We start from the raw sequence: 21,697 nt of genomic DNA, 5'->3' as shown, positions 1-21,697 counted from the left end.
AGTAAAGTTTGAAGGTTTACTACTTCGAGAGTAAATTGTAAGGTCTTACTACTTCAGGAGTAAATTTCATCGTGCTATTACTTCGGGAGCAGAGTTAAATGTTCTACTATTTCGGGAGTACGGTCCCGAGTTTTGCTACTTCGGGAGCAAATTTCTGAGTTTATGATGTGCTGGGATTTTGGCACATCTAATGCTCTTTAACTCTAAGTTTTACTTGTTTTCGAGCAAGTTCGTGCTAGTTTGATGTGTTTTATGTGTTGTGCAGGTATTTTGAAGTTAGAATGCTCGAAAAGTGAAAAAATGAGAAAAATAGGCAATCTGTTATGATAAGCATAAGGATGGACCATCAACATGCTCAACGGCCCGTCAAATCGCCTCGTCAATAAGTTCCTGCGAAGCAACAAAAACATCAGAGCATACTCAGATCGTCGACTTGCACCGTCGACATGATCGACGGTCCTTTCGAAGTGCTTCGATGGTGGAATTCCTGTAGGGTGATAAAAGTGTACTCAGATCGTCGAGTTGGTCGTCGAGCATGTCGACGACCGTCGAAGTGCAAAGACGACCCGTCGAAGTGCTAGCCGAGATGGAACAGGAATGGGATTGATTATTCCGAGTTTTAACTTGTATAAATACTTGTTTAGGTTTTATTTTTCAGACATCTGGAGTTTTAGACTTGTAGTAATTACTTTTGAGTTATTATTACTTTTGAATATTTTCAGACAATTACATTCATTACTTTCAAGTTTTATTCGTAAGTTCAATACAATAATTCAATTATGCAATCTTCAATCGTTTATTGTTTTCTTGTTGTCATGAGTAGCTAAACACCTTTACTAAGGTTGTGAACCCAAGGATGGGTGTGTTGTAATTGGGGATAGTGAAAGATATACGCATAATGGATTGTTAGGGTTTATTTGTTCTTCGTTTTCATCATATAGTTAGTGGTTGCAAACATTAGCTAACGCCATAAACTTTAGTTTATTTGGGAAAATAGATAGGGTTAGGTAAGAACAAATAACAAGAACTCAGGGCTTTAAACATTATTTAATAAATTCACTTAGGAATAAGAGGAATTTACTTGGCATAATTAATCGTTTTTCATGCATACTTTCTTATCTTTGGAAAAAGCATAGAAAGAAATAATCTTTTCTTATTGGGAACTTGTTTAGATTCACATAGAGGTTAAGTGCATCCATACAAACAGTCCATTAGAAGTATATCAAGATCGAGACCCATGATCATACACTTTATCTGACGGGGACACAACCTTGGTTCTTTTTACCCATACATTTACAACTTTAAATTTCCAATCTGTTTAAATTAGTCCACAAACCAAATCAACTATAAAACCCTTTTCTGGAATACACCAGGGCCACAAGATTAGTATAATACTCGTTTAGTAAAATTTTCATGCCATATTCTCTGTGGGATTCGACCCCAACCTCGTTGGGTTACTATATTTGACAACGTCCGCGTTATACGATTAATAGGTGTAATTTGAACGTATCAAATTTTGGTGCCGTTGCCGGGGAATACGGTTTTGAAATTACTAAATAGTGTTTACTCTTCTAATTTTATTTTTCATATTCCAATACACCTCGTTTGCTACCTTGTAAATCAGGTGATCATGGCCAACAACGAACTTCCAGTCGAGAATGTTTTTGCTGATGAACCAGAAGTAGATGAAGACTTTGCATCTACAATCGTTCATCCAAGGGTGACTGCTACTACTATCAAGTTTGATAATTCTCTCTACCATATACTCAAACAAGAGGGATACTTTCGGAATGCAGTCGATGATGACCCTCACCAACGTATAACAAACTTTTTGGATGTGTGCTCTCAGCATATCCAACGGGGTGTGACTCAAGAAGCAGTCCGGCTGAAACTCTTCAAATATTCGTTAGCCGGAGAAGCAAGAAAATGGTTCACAAAGCTGCCCCGAAACTCTATTGCTACATGGGAAGAGATGGTCAGAGTTTTTCTCAGGAAGTGGTACCCCCCGAGTAAAAGAGCTGAAATTCGTGATCAGATTTACGAATTCAAATAACGTAATGGGGAACAACTTTTTGAAGCTTAGGAGAGGTACAAGGAATATTTGGATAGGAGTCCAAACCATGGTTTTCCAAAACATATTTTGAAGGAGAAATTTTACAGAGGTTTGGATCCTATGACCCAAGCAATAGCCAATAATGCTACCAGCGGGTGTTTCATGAACAAGTCCTATGCTACTATTACTGATATACTTAACCGATTGACTACTCATAGCCAAGCATGAAATTCAAGTAATTCTGATGGACTATTACTTGGAACACCGTTGATTCAAAACATTGTGAAAGATAGCCTGGAAACGCAGCAGACATTGGCGCAATTGGCCACTAGTCTCTTTTTACTAACAAAGAGGCTTGATGAGAAAGAAGCGAAGAAGGTAAATGTTTGTGAAGATATATCAGGCATGCCGCCTGGCATGTACCAAGTCCATAAGGGTTCATATCAAGAGGTCCCTCCCTCCGCAAGTTGAGAATGTTCAGTATGCAGATTACATAGCGAAGGGGGACATTCCTGGGCCGATTCAGAGATACTGGAGACCCCAACAAGGGTAGGGGTCACATAATCAAGGAAACTACAATAACAACCAAGGGAACTACAATAACAACTATGGTGGACCGAACCAAGGGAGATACAACAACAACAACAACAACAATGGTAATTTTGGGAACAGAAGTTCCAACCCTTACATTCCACCAAAAGGACAATCTAATGATCAAGGTAGTTCGAAGTTGGAGTCAATGCTTGAGAAAGTGTTAGCAAGTCAGACGAACACTGAAAAGACATTATTTGGGCTTTCAGAGACGGTGGTCTCTCATTCAGCAGCTATTCAGAATCTTGAATAGCAGATGCGGGATCTATCCAGAGAACAGCATCCTGCTAGAAAATGTGGGCTTCCTAGTGATACCATTCCAAATTCGAAGAATGATGGAGGAGTGGAACATACTTTTGCTATTAGCACAAAGAGTGGTAAAATATTTCAAGGTGCTGACAAGAAGATGGTTGATCTAGAGCCGATTATTAAGGAAGAAGAAGTCCATTCTGATGTGCCTATTATTGATGAGGAAGTCCGTGATGAAGAAAAAGTCGCTGATATTCCAGAAGTTGCTGCTGATACAGGGAAACACACGATAAAAGGGGCTCTTCGCCCTTTGACTCAGATGTACAAAGCAAAGCCTCCATTTCCTTAGAGATTGGCAAAGAAGAATGATGATGCTAAGTGTCAGAAGTTCTATGATCAGTTGAAGCAGTTGACAGTGAATTTTTTATTCTTAGATGTTGTCAAAGAGATGCCCGGATTTGCTAAGTTTATGAAAGACCTACTTACAAAGAAAAGGTCTGTTCAACATGAGACAGTGAATTTAACTCATCGTGTGAGTTCAATTATTGCTTCCACCACAGTTCAGAAGAAGGGAGACCCAGGGGCATTCACCATTCCATGCAATATTGGGCTTCATGTATTCGCCCGTGCTCTGTGTGATAATGGGGCGAGTATCAACTTGATGCCCCTTGCTATTTTCAAACAATATGGATTGGGAACTCCTAGACCGACTTTTATACGATTACAGATGGCTGGCAGATCTATCAAGAAGCCAGTTGGGGTTATAGATGATGTGTTAGTGCAAGTGGATAAGTTCATGTTGCCTGCTGATTTCGTAATTTTAGATTGTGCGGTGAATAGTTATATTCCCATCATCTTGGGAAGACCGTTCCTTGCTACGGGAAGAGCGCTTATAGACTTTGAGAAGAATGAAATTAAGTTCCGAGTGAATGATGAAGAAGTGACTTTCCAAGCAAGCAAGGGGATGAAGTTGCCAAGCGCTTATGAGATTATCTCGGTTATTTATTCATTTGATGGGATTGATGATGCTGTTGAACATAAAATGGAAGAAGAAAGTCTGGGAGAAGCTCTCGCTGCAGTTCTGATGAATTTTGATGCTTGTGATATGGAGGGCTGCGTGGAAACTATAAACGCGCTTGAGGGTCGAGGTTCCTACACTTATCACCCAAGAAAGCTTGATCTTGATCTTGCAAATAGAACTACTCCACCAGCTAAGCCTTCTATTATCGAGCCTCCAAAGCTTGAGCTCAAGCAGCTCCCATCACATTTGAGGTATGAGTTCCTTGGTCCGAACAAGACACTGGCAGTAAGTATTTCAACATTATTGACCGAGGAACAAATTGAGCGTCTAGTGGAGATTTTGCGCGAGTACAGACGTGCTATTGGTTGGACCACAACAGATATTCGGGGTATTCCTTCTTGTATTTGTGAGCATAAAATTCAGCTAGAAGAAGATAGAAAGCCGAGTGTTGAGCATCAGCGGAGATTGAATCAGAACATGCAAGAGGTCGTGAAAAAGGAGATCATAAAGTGGTTAGATGTTGGGGTAGTATATCCGATTGCAGACAGCAAGTGGGTAAGTCATGTTCAATGTGTACCAAAGAAAGGAGGGATCACTGTGGTGCCTAATGCAAAGAATGAGCTAATTCCCACTCATACAGTTACTGGGTGGCGTGTTTGCATAGATTATAGGAAGCTAAATACTGCCACATGTAAAGACCATTTTCCCATGCCTTTCATCGATCAGATGCTGGATAGGTTGGCTGGGAGGTCATACTATTGCTTCCTAGATGGATACTCGGGCTATAATCAGATCAACATTGCCTTGGCAGATCAAGAGAAAACGACTTTTACTTGTCCTTATGGGACATTTGCGTTCAGCTGAATGCCCTTTGGGTTGTGTAATGCACCAGCCACTTTTCAGAGGTGCATGATGTCGATCTTCTCCGATATGGTAAAGGACCTTTTGGAGGTATTTATGGATGATTTCTCTCTTGTGGGTGATTCATTTGATGATTGTCTTGACCATCTGGGTCAAGTGTTGAAAAGATGTGAGGAGACGAATCTCGTGCTAAATTGGGAGAAGTGCCACTTTATGGTGAAGGAAGGGATCATCCTTGGTCACAAAATCTCTGAAAAGGGAATAGACGTCGATCAAGCGAAGATAGATGTGATTGCGAAACTTCCTCCACCCATCTCAGTCAAAGGTGTCCGAAGTTTCTTAGGACATGCTGGGTTCTACAGGCGCTTCATCAAGGATTTCTCCAAGATTGCTAACCTAATGTGCAATCTTCTTGAAAAAGAGGCTAAGTTTGTATTTGATGACAAGTGCCAAAAGGTGTTTGATGAATTGAAGGAGTGCCTCACTACTGCTCTTGTGATTGTTACTCCGGATTGGTCATTACCTTTTGAAATGATGTGTGATGCTAGTGGGTTTACAATAGGTGCTGTGCTGGGGCAGAGGCACAACAAAATTATGCACCCGATCTACTATGCGAGTAGGACACTTAATGCTGCGCAAATGAACTACACAGTGACCGAGCAAGAACAGCTTGCAATAGTTTATGCTTTTGAGAAGTTTCAGTCCTATTTGTTGGGGTCCAAGGTTGTGGTGTACACTGACCATGTTGCGTTGAGGTATTTGATGACAAATAAGGAAGCTAAGCCACGACTGATTCGTTGGGTCCTTCTGTTACAAGAGTTTGAATTCGAAGTAAAAGATCGAAAATGATCCGAAAATCAAGTCGCAGATAATCTCTCTAGGCATAAAGAAACTGGGGTGCTAGCAAAAGAACTTGACATTAAAGGTGCGTTTCTAGATGAGCAAGTTTTGGCGGTGTCTATGCAGGTGGCACCTTGGTTTGCTGATTTTGCTAACTACTTGGTGGCTGGTGTCATTCCCGATGAGATAAAATCGTATCAGAAAAAGAAGTTTTTGCGGGATGTTCGTCAGTACTATTGGGATGAACCATACTTATTCAGAACTTGCGCTGATAACATTATTCGCCGTTGTGTCCCAGAGAGTGAGCTATTGGAGATTTTGAAGGCTTGCCACGACTCTCCAGTTAGGGGACATCATAGTGGTGCGAGGACTGCTGCTAAGGTTCTCGAATGTGGTTATTATTGGCCTACTCGTTTTCATGATGCCAATCTGATGATGCGTTCTTATGATCAATGCCAAAGGCAAGGGAATATTGGTAGGAGGCAAGTGATGCCCATGAACTTTGTAATGGAGGTTGAAGTGTTCGATGTTCGGGGAATTAATTTTACGGGTCCCTTTGTAAGCTCTTGTGGCATGAAATACATCTTGGTAGCTGTTGATTATGTCTCCAAATGGGTAGAAGCGGTGGCTTTACCTAATAATGAAGCCAAGAGTGTCATGGGATTCTTGAAAAAGAACATATTTACTCGTTTTGGTACCCCAAGGGCAATAATCAGTGATGGTGGTTCTCACTTTCGCAATAAAGCCTTTGCGGGATTGATGGAGAAGTATGAAGTCAAGCATAGGGTGGCAGCCCCGTATCATCCTCAGACAAGCGGGCAAGTTGAATTCTCTAATCGGGAGATAAAGAGTATTTTAGGAAAGACGGTAAATGCAAACAGAACTGATTGGGCCGGCAAGCTCGATGATGCTCTATGGGCTTACCAGACTGCCTTCAAGACTCCGATTGGGACTACACCCTTCAAGCTAATTTTCGGAAAGGCATGTCACCTGCCAATTGAACTTGAACATAAGGCCATGTGGGCCTTGAAGAAGCTGAACATGAATTGAGAAGAAGCGACCAACCTCAGGTTGTTCCAGCTCAATGAGATGGATGAGTTCCGCTATCAGGCATATGAAAGTGCAGCGCTATACAAAGAGAGAATGTAGCAGTATCATGACAAGAAAATCCTGAAGCGGGAATTCTACAAGGGTGACCCCGTCTTGCTGATTAATTCTAGATTGAAGCTGCTTCGGGCAAATTGAAATCACGGTGGTCATGTCCCTTTGAAGTGGTAAGTGTCTCACCCCATGGAGCTATTGAATTGAAGTCCGAAGACGGAACTCGGACATTTAAGGTGAACGGGCAGAGAGTGAAGCACTACCATGGTACGATTGACGGAGATAGAGTTGTGGACCGATATCGGTTGAAGCATGTTGGGACGAATGCTGAAGCGGCGAGTCCCGACCAAGAGTAAACTGATAACACCGTCGTGCTGCGACGTTAAATTAAGCGCTTCTTGGGAGGCAACCCAAGTTTAAAATTTCTGTAATTTTATTTTTGTAGGTTTTAGATTTTAAGTTTTTTTAACAGGTGTCGAGAGCGAAGGAACTGAAACTCGAAAAAAACTAGCAAAGTTACACCAGAGCACAAAGAGGGGCCGTCGACCATGTCGACGGACCGTCAATGCACAATGACGGTATGCAGAGCTGAGAATCTGAAGCTTAGAAATTTCTCATCTGCAGGTAAGTAAATCGACAAGCATGTTGATAGACCGTCGACACGTTCGACGACGCCATTGAAATGCTCGTCAACAGGTATGCTCTGTCCTTAATTTTTTGGTCGTAAATACGCTTTGACGACTTCGAAAAAAATAGGACTAATAGCTCGCTTTTAAAATAAGTTAAAAGGGCAGAGCCGTGGCTCAGTTTAAAATAAATTCAAGTACTCCCACGAACTCCCTCCATAACTGCCCATTATTTCCTCCATAAATCCCCATAATTTCATCCACAAATCACTCCCATTACAATCCCAAAACCCTTCACTCTCACCACCACTGAATTTCGTGAGTCTCTGCCCTAGGGTTACGAATTTGCTGAGTTATTTTTCTTATTTTTTGGTCAAGTTTTCTTCAAGGTCTCTTTCTATATTAGGTATGCACAGGAAATTCGGCCTTTGCTTGGTTTTACTTTTGGTATCTGTTCGAAAATTGCTAAAAGAGATGCCTAGGATTCCTAAATTAATGGTAGAATTGGATTTTGGGACCTAGGCTCTATTTGACGATATCAAAATGAGTTGGGTGTGTTGTTAACTAGAATGGGGTGATGTCTGTGATGTTGAATGCTAAGGGTAGAAATTATGACTTAGAGTTTGTACTTGTTGATTGAAATCCATGCTTATAATTGAAAAATTGAGAAATTGTGGTTGGGGGAAGGGAATTTGGTATGATTGCCGTTAGATGGACTCGTGAGGACGAGAATATCGTACCCCCATTGAGTCGGCGGGCATTTTGATCAGCTTGTTGGTTCATTATGCCCACCAATGGTCCGAAAAGGAAAATCCAATTCTCTGTTGAAACTTGATGCTTAAGGAGTGAAGTCTGAGTAACTCCAACGGGTCGGAGGGTATTTCAACTAAAAACCTGTCACGACCCAACCCCGTGGGCCGCGACCAGTGCCCTAGCTGGGCACCTATACGTACCCGATACCCAAATTAGCATATTATCAGAATAATATTATAATAATATTAGTGGATGCCACAGAATTTATCAGAAAAAGCAGACTTGGCACACATAGGCCGATAAGGCCATCATAGAACAAAGTATCCCAAACATATGTACAGAACCCACACAGATGTATCCACAGACCTCTACAGAACATATCATAATCATAAGACGGGACAGGGCCCCGTCATACCCTGAACAAAGTACATATCCAGATAGCAGTGACAGACTGTACCAAAAGATGGGCTCTGTAGAAGAGAGCGCCCCAAAATAGCAGAAATGGGATCCTAAACGTGCGGATCAGCAAACCTGTCGTCCGTACCTGCGCGGCATGAAAACGCAGCCCCCGAAGAAAGGGGGTCAGTACGAAATATGTACTGAATATGTAAAGCGGAATCACAGAAGTCAAATCATAATGATTACAGAAAATGGGTACAAAATCCAGAGTGTCAAATGCATATTTCCAAATTAGACAGAATGTGTACAGAAACATATGTCATATCATATCCGATCCCTGCCACGGGACTCGGCAGACAGAACGTGGTCACCCTCCCGACACTGGTGCCACAATATAGAGGAATCAGAAAAGGGGGCGTGGCCCCGTATCATAAAATGTCATATCAGAATGGCCATAACAGATCAGATCAGAATAGGCGGACATGGCACATCATACTCCACAGACCCATGTACGCGTATACCTGCCCCCTCACATCGGGGCGCGGCGAACAATGCAGAGAATTACGCTTGACAACATATCCTGGCCCGGGCTCAGTGTGGGAAACATTGGGACATCCACGAATGGAGTAGTGAGAGACTAATGCAATTTAAAAATATAATAAATGTTTTCAAAGACTCGATGAAGCGTATCAACGACAAACAAATCCAATGGGGTCGGACGGAATCATAATAAATGTATTTCGGATATCATAATAAATTACAGAAGTATAACTTTCCCGAAGTCATTCCGAGTGTCAAAATAATTTATAATATTTAACAGAATATTTAAAATAATATTCGTTAAGCGATTAGTAGGGTAATTAAAACATTTCTTTCAAAAATCGCTTAAAAAGGAAGCTTTAACACATTAGGGGCAAAACCGTAAATAGCGGGCCCGCCTTGGGACAAACAAGGCGGCGGGCTCAAATTGTGCCCTCTAAGCATATAGTATCACCTAAAAAGGTTATACAAACATTCTATGACTTTCTGAATAATTTAGAGCAAAATTGCATAATTTCAGAAAAAGCGTATCAAAATGGTTCAATTCTACTGAAGGAAAAACTGAAATTTTGTCTTGCGGATTCCGAGGGCCAAGAGGTCCTTCGAGGCCCGGATCCGACCCTAACACACTAGGGGCATGCCAAGGGAAGAATTGGGGTTGCTTTACATACCTTTCGCGCTCCTTAAGCCTTTCCAAACTCACTTCCCGTTTCGTCGAAAAACTGCAATTGGTCAAGTTTACCAATTGTGAATTATTAATGCCATTATTTCAACTTTAAGCATATTTGGCTACCGAAATTTCGGCAGCACTTCCCCTATACATATGACACCCCGAGAATTCAACTCGGCTATAAATCATCAACAACAACCCAAACGACAACAACAATATCAACAATGAACATTAAAAACACAAATATCCTTCAACTAGTCATTTTTCTCACAAGTTGACATAATCTTCAATTCAACCCAACTTTCAACTAAGATCAATAATTTCATATTCAACAACCATCATGATCATCACCATATAGTTCTAGAAACATTTCATATCGTTTTCCTTAAGATATACACTCGATATACATGATATACAATCTTCCGCCAAAATCATAACTTATGCAAAACATCAAATCTTTGGCATACAACTTCATAACAAATTTCCAACTTCCAAATTCATCAACCATAATCATAATTCACATCTTAACAACTTCATTTCCATAATATCACAAAATTATTCTAAAGTGACATAATAATCTATATTCCAACTTCAACCAAAATTCATTCAACTTTCATTCCCAATATAATTTCCATCATAACCACAACTAGAATGCAACATAAAATTCAACTCATATATGTATACAACATATATACACCCATGGCTACATATATATATACATACCCACTTTGCAAACTTCCTTATTTCCATAATTTCTACTCATTTCCACGTACCACAACATAAACAAACCTTCATAACATAAGAAAAAGGAATTGATTCTTACCTTTTTCTACAAACTTCTTCACTTGAACAAGTTGTCAACTTGAAGAAATAAGTGCTCCTTCTTCCAAAACAATTACACCAAGTTGTAGAGGACACTTAATTTAGTAGGAATTCAACAAGAAAATAATTTTAGAGGCAAGATTTTGAGGGGTGATTTTTCTATGGCCAAACCCGAAATGCCCTCTTTTTGTTCTTGTTTTTCTCTTGTTTTTCCTCCTATTCTTTCTCTTGAAAGTTCTATGGAATTTGGATGATTAAGTGGTCTTTTATTCATTGACCACATGACTTAATTCCATGGGCTTGGATCCTTTTTATGGACCATGGCCGAATGGCTCCTCACTTGGGCCTGAATTTTTTTTTTCATTTTTTTGGGCCAACTCGGTTGGTCCCGAGTTGGGCCTAGCCCACTGACCTTTCGACCTTAAAACGTTCATATCTCCTTGTACCGACGTCACCTGGGAACCCACGACCTATGGATGGAAAGCTAATTCAATTATCTACAACTTCTATTTCAAGGTATTTTCGAAATTCCAAACTTACAATACAGTTTTTGCCCCCCAAAGTCAGGTCACCCGAAAACGTTTTCTTAAAAATATTCGTTTGGAGGGTTTCCACTTTGATTTGGTCCAAAGGTACTTCATGAGTTGTTTTTAACTTTACATATGTGATTCATATGACTTTTCAGATGTTCCAAAAAAAATCTCGGTATGTGGGCCCTACCCCAGCAGATGCTCCGAGGTTCAAAAATACGGGATATAACAAAACCTTAGTTTGATATTGTTATACCCACCAAACAAAACCCGGATAATTGCCTAAAGTCAAAATTAGGGTGAAGTCTGAGTAACCCGAAAACCCCAAAATCGCAAATGTGCCTAATAATGAAAACTTGGTTCTCTGATTGATTGAAGTGGAAAATGCAAAGCTGAAACAAATGTTTGAGGTCTGTTGACTGTGGGTTGTTGCTGCAGGGCCGTAAACATGTCGACGGTACCGTCGACAGGTCGACGAACCGTCTTTGTACAAAGACGGTCCCGTCGAGCTGTTTGACGGTCCGTCGACAGGTTCGACGGCCGGTCAAAGTACATCGACGGTCTGCAGACTGAGACATCAGAGAACTGAAGCACAATTTTCTTTCTCAGAAACTAACTGTTTAGATTTCACTTGTACGGATTAACTAGATTGTGGTTTTTGCTGATTACAGGTATGGTGCCATCCAAGTTGACAACCACCCGAGGGGGTGGGTCGAGGCAAACGCAAAGAGCAACAGGTCAAAGGAGGACCGGTGGCCAACCCACATTTAGAGATGAGGGGTCGGATAATGAGCCCGAGGTTATGCCCGTGAAGAAAACCAGGGCTTCTCCTCCCCCGTGGAACAGGCAGGTCGCAGTACCGGCTCCTACACCTCCCAGTTCCTCCCAGTCTGACGAGGAGAAATCATCTACATCTGGGTCCGGGGATGGATCCGAGGAGGAGGGATCAGATGCTGCATCTGGAGGTGCCTCACCTGCCGCACGAGCACAGGCCTCTCAGGCACATTCTGGATCCCAGACCTGTCAGAGCTCACAGCCTGGTGATGATGAGGCTGACACTGATACTGATGCTGAGGCAGCTAGGGCTCGGGAACTTACAAGGAAGAGGGTTGATGATCGTTTGAATCGCTTTACTGTTGAGGATCGCTTTACTGTATGAGTACAACATTGAGTTAAAAGCTGACGACACCTAACATGAGAAACGAACCATAAATGAAGAGCGACAGATCAGTTTTGAGAGGCTCGAGATCTTACCCAGAGCTAGAGAGCTTATTCGTCACTATCAGTTAGAGTTCATACAGGAGCCGTCTGGGGACTATTGCCCTGTTTTGGTTCGTGAGATATATGCCGCTTATGGGGCATTGATCAAGAAATTCAGAAAGAGGCGCCAGATGTTGAAGGAGCTACCACCGCAGAGTGAGGTTGAGATTAGAGGGGTGAGTGTTGATATATCTGCCCAGACTATCAATAGAGTATATTTCGGTGATAACTACACCACCCCGAGGCAGACGATTGAGCTTGAAGATAAGTTGCGGAGGTGCAAGGAACAGTCCGTCATGGACTGGGTATCTATAGTAGTGGGTCGCCCGACTAAAAGAATCGAATGCACTAATTTAAAAAAATCGGATAAAGAAGAAGTGATTGCCTCTAGAGGGAAAGTTTTGGTGGAGCGTGGTGCAGTTGCGACTTCTCCCCACTCAGGCTGATAATGCTCTTACAGTTGATAGGCAGTTGGTTGTAGCCGCATTGATGTCCAGATACCCGATTAATTTCGAGGCATTGGCTAGTATGGAGATACTGTTGAGGGCTTCCAGCCCAACACTTCCCTGATACTTCCATGCCTGATTACAGAGCTTGTTCGGAGGTCACAGGTGCGGTTTATAGATGATATCGACCACCGAAATACAACTTCGTCGGTCTATTCGATAGAAAAGAGCAAGAATGAGGCCGTTGATGAGAGCCAAGGGGAAGCGGATGGGTTCCCAATGGCATTTGGAGGGGTACCCCTACCGCACGAGCCTGCTCATCCAGGGGCCACGGGTGACTCTACACTGGAGTTACCCGCCACTGCTGCACCTATTATTGAGACTGTCCAGGCTGTAGATTCTGAGACTCCAGCTGCTGATGTTGGTGATGATCCCGTCGAGACTCAGACTGCTATTCCTGAGCCACAAACTTCGGCTCCACTGCCTCCGAGTTCAGTCCCACAGCCAGCGGGTCCAGCTGCACAGCCCCAGGGTACTGCTAGAGTTGATCCATATGCATTCTCAATGGACTACTTTAGGAAATTTGCAAAACAGGCGGCTACAACGGACCAGCAGTCAAAGATCATAGTAAGCCAGCTGGATGACTATGTGAGGACGAGAGTGGAGGAGGCATTACATCCTGTGACGACGACACTGTCCGCTCGGCTGGATGGATTTGAGTTGAGATTAACTGCACTGGAGATGGCTCGCCCGACCACTTCCACAGATGCTTTGAGGGCAGAGTTAAAACAACTTAAGGCTGATGTTGCCCTGTTGAAGGCCCGTGATCCGAGCCTAGTAGTAGCACCGCCGTCTGTTGCGGAGGATATTGAGGAGGACCTCCTAGTGGTGCAGTTAGTTGCGCCTACCGCAGCAGGTGGTCGGGGAAAGAGGAAGAGAGCGGCCCGTGATGAGGAGGAGATGCGAGAGAGCACTCGCCCTAGGGGTCGGAGTATAGAGGAGCAGCAGGTGGCAGAGGCCATTTAGAGATCGCTCATGGAGAATGTCCAATTTGGGACTAGAGGAGCCACCTCGAGCAGTGCCAGTGCCTACGGGCACCACTACTGATGTTGCTGCTGATGCTGCTACAGAGACTGCTGTTGGTGCGATTGCACTGCCTGATGCCTCGCAGACCGATGAGTCGCTAGATGAGCAACGTGCCTAGTGCGCCACAGGTATTCCTACTCCCTGGTATTACTTTTTCTGCATTGGCGACATTGCAGACTTTTTCAGTTGGGGGTGGGAGTATTTGATGTATCATATATGTGTTTAGGACCCCCTCGGCTTTTCTTTGCCATGGTTCTTTTCCTGAGGGGTTTATTTCTTGTTGAACCTGGAACGTTTAGGTCGTGTTTAGATAAAGTAGAGTATTGTTGACTTATGTGGTAGTGGTTTGATTAACTTAGGGCTGTTTTATTTTGATTTTGAGAAAAAGTACTCCCCTTCAAAATTTTTGGAAAAAATGGACTTGGTTATTTAATTGACATGCATGCTTCCTTGTGTGACATTTAGATTATTGGGTTACCTTGTGTGCGGAATTTTAGCGGGGAGACTAGTGTGTTGACAATTCTGATGCCATGTGTTGTGAGGTTTTGTAGATATATTCTCTAGTTTTATATGTGATCTAGAACTTGTTTGGTTAGTCGTGCCTGCATTCTGAAGATAAGTGAAGCTGTGAAATGATCTTAGGCTTTGTTTGTGTTAGGAAACCCCTGTTTCGCCTGAATATGAGCCTACCCATAGATTAATATCCCTTGTTAGCCAGTTTGAGACTGAAAACCTGTCTTTGATTAGTTGTAATAAGCCGATACCCGTTCTTAATATCCATCTCTTTTTGCACCCGGTCCCTCCTTGGCACTAAAATAATAAGATTGAGGCTAAAAGCCTAAGTTGGGGGTGATAGGTGGACTAAGGGGAATATGAGGCATAAGCCTAAAGTGGGGTGAAGAAAAGTGCCTAGTTAAAAGACAGCGGTGTGGTAAGTGTAAAAAAAAAAAAAAGCAACGAAAGGAAAAAAAAAGAAGAGAAAAATGTGTAGAGAAGTAGAATCACAATAAACCACACCGAGGCAACTAAAAGAAAAAAGGGAAGAAAACAAAAGGCGAAAAGGGTAAAAGAGAAGAATAAGATGTAGTGTTCAAGGAGGGTGAGTCACTGTTGCCTAAATATCTATCCTACCTGTCCCCAAGCCTACATTACAACCTTGAAAAAGTCCTAGTGTGATCACAGCCGAATTGTCCAAGTTGAGGGCGCTGAAAATAAGGGCAAGCTTATGGTAGTTGCATGCATAGCTAGAGAATTTCTTTGTGAGTGTGAGTGTTTCTCTTCTCCTTTGTATTCTGTCCCGTTCTGTGTGTACATATATGTTAGGACATTCTTTGCTCTTTGAGAGGGCATTAGAATTTGTTAAGTGACTGTTTTCCCATGAGTCTTGATTCGTGTGCACTATGGTTTCTGTGATAACTAGATGTCATAAATTGAAGCCTCATGATTAGTTGCAACGAGTCCTTGTTTGGTTTTGTCTTTATTGGGGGGAGAGTCACTGGGATACATTTGATATGCCAGAAGTTAATTGCCACAACCACTGTAGACAGCTTTACTTTGTGATATCGAGAAATTTGTAGATTGAGTCTGTTAGTTGACTTGCTTGAGGACAAGCAAAGACTTTACGTTGGGGGTGTTGATGTGCTGGGATTATGGCCCATCTAATGCTCTTTAACTCTAAGTTTTACTTGTTTTCGAGCAAGTTCGTGGTGGGTTGATGTGTTTTATGTGTTGTGCAGGTATTTTGAAGTTAGAATACTCGGAAAGCGAAAAAACGAGGAAAATAGGCAATCTGTTCTGATAAGCATAAGGACAGACCGTCAACATGCTCGACGGCCCGTCAAATCGCCTCGTCAAAAAGTTCCTGCGAAGTAACAAAAACATCAGAGCATACTCAGATCGTCGACTTGCACCGTCGAAGTGCTTCGACGGTGGAATTCCTGCAGGGTGATAAAAGTGTACTCAGATCGTCGAGTTGGTCGTCGAGCATGTCGATGACCATCGAAGTGCAAAGACGACCCATCGAAGTGCTAGCCGAGATGGAACAGGATTGGGATTGATTATTCCGAGTTTTAACTTGTATAAATACCTGTTTAGATTTTATTTTTCAGACATCTGGAGTTTTAGACTTGTAGTAATTACTTTTGAGTTATTATTGCTTTTGAAGCTTTCCAGACAATTAGATTCATTACTTTCTAGTTTTATTCGTAAGTTCAATACAATAAGTCAATTATGCAATCTTCAATCGTTTATTGTTTTCTTGCTGCCATGAGTAGCTAAACACCTTTACTAAGGTTGTGAACCCAAGGATGGGTGTGTTGTGATTGGGGATAGTGAAAGATATACGCATAATGGATTGTTAGGGTTTATTTGTTCTTCGTTTTCATCATATAGTTAGTGGTTGCAAACATTAGCCAACGCCATAAACTTTAGTTTATTTGGGAAAATAGCTAGGGTTAGGTAAGAACAAATAACAAGAACTCAGGGCTTTAAACCTTGTTTAATAAATTCACTTAGGAATAAGAGGAATTTACTTGGCATAATTAACCGTTCTTCATGCATACTTTCTTATCTTTGGAAAAAGCATAGAAAGAAATAATCTTTTCTTATTGGGAAATAGTTTAGATTCACATAGAGGTTAAGTACATCCATACAAACAGTCCATTAGAAGTATATCAAGATCGAGACCCATGATCATACACGTTATCTGACGGGGACACAACCTTGGTTCTTTTTACCCATATATTTACAACTTTAAATTTCCAGTCAGTTTAAATTAGTCCACAAACTAAATCAACTATAAAACCCTTTTCTGGAATACACCAGGAATGCAAGATTAGTAGAATACTCCTTTAGTAAACTTTTCCCGCCATATTCTCTGTGGGATTCGGCCCAACCTCGTTGGGTTACTATATTTGACAACGTCCGCGTTATACCATTAATAGGTGTAATTTGAGCGTATCAGTTTACCACTTCAGGAGTAAAGCATAAAATATTCAGAATATTGATATTTTAACAATCATTTGCACGTTCATATTTATAGGCTTTACTACATACTGTCACATTCACTTCTGGGAATGGATCTGTATTTGAAACATTTATCAAAAGTTGTCATTCTTCAAGAATGAAACATAATTATCCAAACGTGCCTTAAGCATATTAAATTGTGATAGCTTAGTACCTCTTTTAAGATATTGCTACTTCGAGAGTAAATTGAGGCATACATATTTAGTCCCAAATGCTCCCACTTCTGATGGTTATAGACATAAATGAATTTAATCATAACGAGATTTAATAAATATTATCACTTCGAGTGATCATATATTTCTTGTAAACTCTCATTCTTAGTCATTTAAGGGATATAAAATTAACATCATGATCCCTCGTAACAATATTGTTCTTCAGGAAAAAATTTAAGGCATAAATGATTGATAACCATGAATTAGGTTGTGGAGATCAAAATAATCCAAGTATACAAAATAATTGTAACAAACATCCAAAATCCATGAAGGATGATATATAATTTACTACTAATGCTATGTATTCATAGCTCTTTTCCATAAAAGCAATTTTGCATATTGCAATTAATTCCAAATGTTTAATCACAACTAATAAGAGAGGATGGATACCATTTTTATTCAGGCACATGGTCAGAATGTCAAAGAACTCGGTAAAGAGAATTTGTGTCCCTCGCTATATTAAAAACAACAGATGGAACGATAAAAAGAAACGAAAATTGCTAAAAGGGATACCTGATGCAGCTCTTACTTTCTTCATCTTTTAAAATATTTGCTCAATAAGATAGAGTCTCGTGCTGATAACGTGTTATAAAATAAAACTAAGTACTAAAATAAGTAAGTAGTAAAAGTCACACAGAGAGAGAGAGAAAGGAGCAATATTACTTTGTTTTACTAATTTTTGGTTTGTGCATTCCTTTCTATATTTTCCAATACAAACAAGCTCTTCTATATATAGAAAAGGAAAAAGGCTTCTAGGACAAGCCATAGTTGAAAAAGGCTTCTAAGACAAGCCATAAAAACTTAATGACCAAATTAACTTTGTGGCCAAGTAAAATGGACATACAATATAATATTTACAACACGGATTTATTTTTCATTTTCACTTTTCGCACAAAAATTTCTTTATACCCCACTGACATTATTCCTTCAAGTGTTTGGACTATAGATCCAAAATATTTCACATTTACCATGTGAAATAAATATACTTGAATTGCGTATTTTCATTTAGCCAATCATCTATCTGTCCACATTTCTTGACATATTTGAATTCAAATTCCTCGTCACCATTTATAATGTTGAGCGCTACATTATATCAAAGATATCGTCGACAGTCATTTGATATCGGTTCCAATGCGACATAACTTATTGAGATTTCTTCATTTTTCATCATTTTCAGGAATCCATTCAATTTGATATCAGTTCCAATGCGACATATCGGTTGTTCTTCTTTTCAATTCTTTCTATTTGATACAACTAAATTCCAATTATAATATGTTAGAGTACTTTTGTTCAATTAAAACACTTTATTTATGTAAGTTTTAATAGTCAATCGTAATATGCTTAGGGGTTAATATCATAAATAGTAACTCAACTTTCGATCACTTTATTGTATGCAAAAAAGTTTGCTAAATTATTTTTTGTAACGGAAAAGCCACTGATCAATTTTAATTACCTAAGTATGACGAAAGATACTGATCAATTTTCGTAACCAAAAATTCATCAATTAAATTTACCTAAGTAACTTAGAAAGTCATTATGAGAATTAAATGAGACATTTTCAATAATGCTTAAGTAAAATTGAGTGATTTTTTTATCGTAAAAATTGTTTATTGAATTTTAGAGATACTTAGGCATAATTATAAGGGAAACGGGTCAAATATACCCCTCTATTTTAGTTTATTAGTCAACTTCGCCCTCCATCAGCAAAAGTAGTGGATGGAAATCCCCAAATCAATTGAAATTAATCATTTAACTGGAAAAAAAAAAAGAAGCATGTCTCAATGATTGACACGCCCCGACCCAGGATTTCAACAGACTTGAGGCTGGAAATTGTCTACTCCAAACTGTATACTTATCAAAAGACTGTGATTTTGATATAGGAACTCTTCAGTAATTCCAAATTTTATGGGGTCTCAGGATTTGACTTTCTTTTTTGTGTGTTGCTTTGCTTTTGTGTGGCATTTTTGCTTCACATTTTTGTCTTGAGTTTAGAATGTACATGCTGCTTTTATAGATCTTGAAGGCTCATTTTAGTGACCACAATAAGCATCTACAAATTTACTTATGATTTCTTCCGCGAAATGAAAATACGCCTCCATTCAACTACATCAAAATATAATTGTGAAGATCAAATTAACAAAATCAGTACCAGTTAATCTATTGATTTAACTGAAATGGCTAATTTCATCGGCATGTTGTTTGCATATGTAGGGGAACCATCAGAGAAATCTGTTGAAATCATGGGTCGGGGCGGGTCAATCGTTGGGGCATGATTTTTTTAAGTTAAATGGTTAATTTCAACTAATTTGGTTTCCCTCCACTTAGGGGTATAAATGCACGCTTTATTAACGGGAGGAGTATATTTGACTACTTTAGCTAATAGAGGGCAAAATTGACTAACAAACTAAAATAGAGGGGTATATTTGACCCTTTTCCCTAGTTATAATGTTCACATTACAAAAAATAATTTAAATGACTTTAGTGATATACAATAAAAGTGATTGATATTAATTAATTAACAGCCAATTAATTAAACGTCCAAGGTGACGACTGACGAGTACCCGAAAATCCAGTTATACAGATCAACCTTAATCCTCTCAAATCCACACTACCGAAAGTTGCAACTTTAATTTTATTTTGCTAATTTGTTGTACTTTTCAAGTTACAAAATCTAAATCTTACTCGAATACACAGTCACCTATAGTTGTAGAGTCAAATGTTATACACTATGAATATGCGCATAAGTTAATTATGAATATGCGCATAAGTTAATTAAACACATCCCATAATGATAACCAGCTAAATAAACAATTGAAAATTGATACGCATATGCATGGGGAATAATTCGTCCACCTGGATCAAGTGGGTTCCAAGGGGTCCCAAAGCTGCACTTATAAGAACCAACAAATTCTTGCCACAAAAATCATAGGGCAAATAAAATTAGCTTTATTGAGTAGAGAAATTAGTCTTAAAAAGTATAGTTAAGATGGCCGGAAAAGCGTCTAAAATTCTGATGAAGCAATCCAATGAACCCGATGACCTGATTTTTGAATTCTTAGACGAAGGTCTCGAGTTTGAGTCATCAAAAAGATCGTCAGAGTCGAGCATTAGCTGTAGTAATAGCGGAGATATAATGGACGAAGAAGAGGAAGATGAAAATGTTAACAATAGTGAGGAGAAAAAGTTGTTTTGGGCATCACAAGAGGAGCTTCTTCAGGTAACATTTTTTATATTAATACTTATTCAAATTAACTACCACACTTTTTCTTCTTTGAAATTAATAGTACGTAGAAATTAAATTCATCCTTCATACTTACAACTGTATTCTTTTTTCTAGAAAACATTGCGTAGGACAACTTCTTTTGAATCGAGTGTCAGAAAAGCAACAAAGGAGGCTCTAAAAGAATTGAAATTCACAAGCATCAATTGTAGCTGCCGGAATATGGTATCCGATAGTTGTCGGAAATGTATGCAAAATGAAATCTCCGAACGCCTTATAAATGCAGGTTTTGATTGTTTCATTTGCAAGTCCAAGTGGAAAAGCTCACTGGGAATACCTTCAGGTAAATACAAAAATGGTTGATTTACACAAAGAAAACTTGCACACGATTTAAATATGTGATGGGGTATTGTAAGTGGCGAGATTCAACCATTTATTGGTTTGAATCAACCCAAAAAACAAAGTGAACATGCCAATTTTGTTGTGCTTATTGTTTTTCCTTTGAAGGTGAATACACATACATGGAAGTGGTGCAAAGCGCAAGTTCAAAAAAAGGGAAATCAATGAAAGTCATCATAGAGTTGAATTTCAGGGGAGAATTCGAAATGGCACGTGCCAACGAAGGCTACAATCGTCTAGTAAAACAATTACCGGAAGTATATGTAGGAAAGGTAGAAAGGCTTAGAAATTTAATAAAAATATTATGTTGTGCTTCAAAGAAATGCATGAAGGAAAAGAATATGCACATGGCTCCATGGAGGAAGCATAAGTACATGCAAGCTAAGTATCTCGGCTCGCCGGAGATTAAGCTGGAGCCAATTTTTCCGGTGAACAATTTGCAGCGTTTGCCAAGGCCGAAGGCTTCTATGCTCACTTTTGATTTGCTTGATAATTTGCCTACGGGGTTGCATTGTGCGGCAATCAAAGTTGTTTGATAACGAGTCAAATTTTCTAACTAGTATAGTACGTATTAGAATATTCCTAGTTTGCTCTTGGAATCTCGAACAATTTCACATGTAAACTAGTGAGAAATATATATATTCCTATTGCATCCATAAGGCTCGCGAAGTGAGGGACTAGTGTATATATCGTAGGTTCATCCGAATTCAGTAATATAACTTTAATTCAATTCAATTTATATATTAGGAAATTTATTATTAATTCGTCAAGCCTTCATATTTTTTAACAATAGTGATAGTGAGAGGAGAAATGGATAGTGAGAGGAGAAATGGTGACTCGAAATATATTTTTTAATATATTAATTCGTCAAGCCATCATATCAGATAGACGAAAAGGTGAAGAACTTATTTGATTAACCTAATATAAAAAGATGTAAAAGTCACAAAAAAAAAGGTGATAAAAAGATATAATCAAAGTTAATAGGAAGTTGTAG

General features: G+C 39.8%; 1 protein-coding gene across 1 annotated transcript; it reads left to right on the top strand.

Moving 5' to 3' along the window:
* Nucleotides 1-20,047: 20,047 nt before the first annotated feature.
* On the top strand, nucleotides 20,048-21,298 carry LOC132620292 (uncharacterized). Its single transcript, XM_060334966.1, has 3 exons — nucleotides 20,048-20,301; nucleotides 20,422-20,647; nucleotides 20,812-21,298. Exons 1-3 carry the CDS (start codon nucleotides 20,071-20,073, stop codon nucleotides 21,237-21,239), a joined length of 885 nt encoding a protein of 294 aa, XP_060190949.1. The 5' UTR covers nucleotides 20,048-20,070; the 3' UTR covers nucleotides 21,240-21,298.
* The last annotated feature ends 399 nt before the right edge of the window (nucleotides 21,299-21,697 follow it).

Source organism: Lycium barbarum, chromosome 11 (assembly GCF_019175385.1).
Source record: "Lycium barbarum isolate Lr01 chromosome 11, ASM1917538v2, whole genome shotgun sequence".
Taxonomy (NCBI): Eukaryota; Viridiplantae; Streptophyta; class Magnoliopsida; order Solanales; family Solanaceae; genus Lycium; species Lycium barbarum.
The sequence above is the reverse complement of the archived record's forward strand: the minus strand, read 5'-3'. Positions and strand labels throughout refer to the sequence as shown.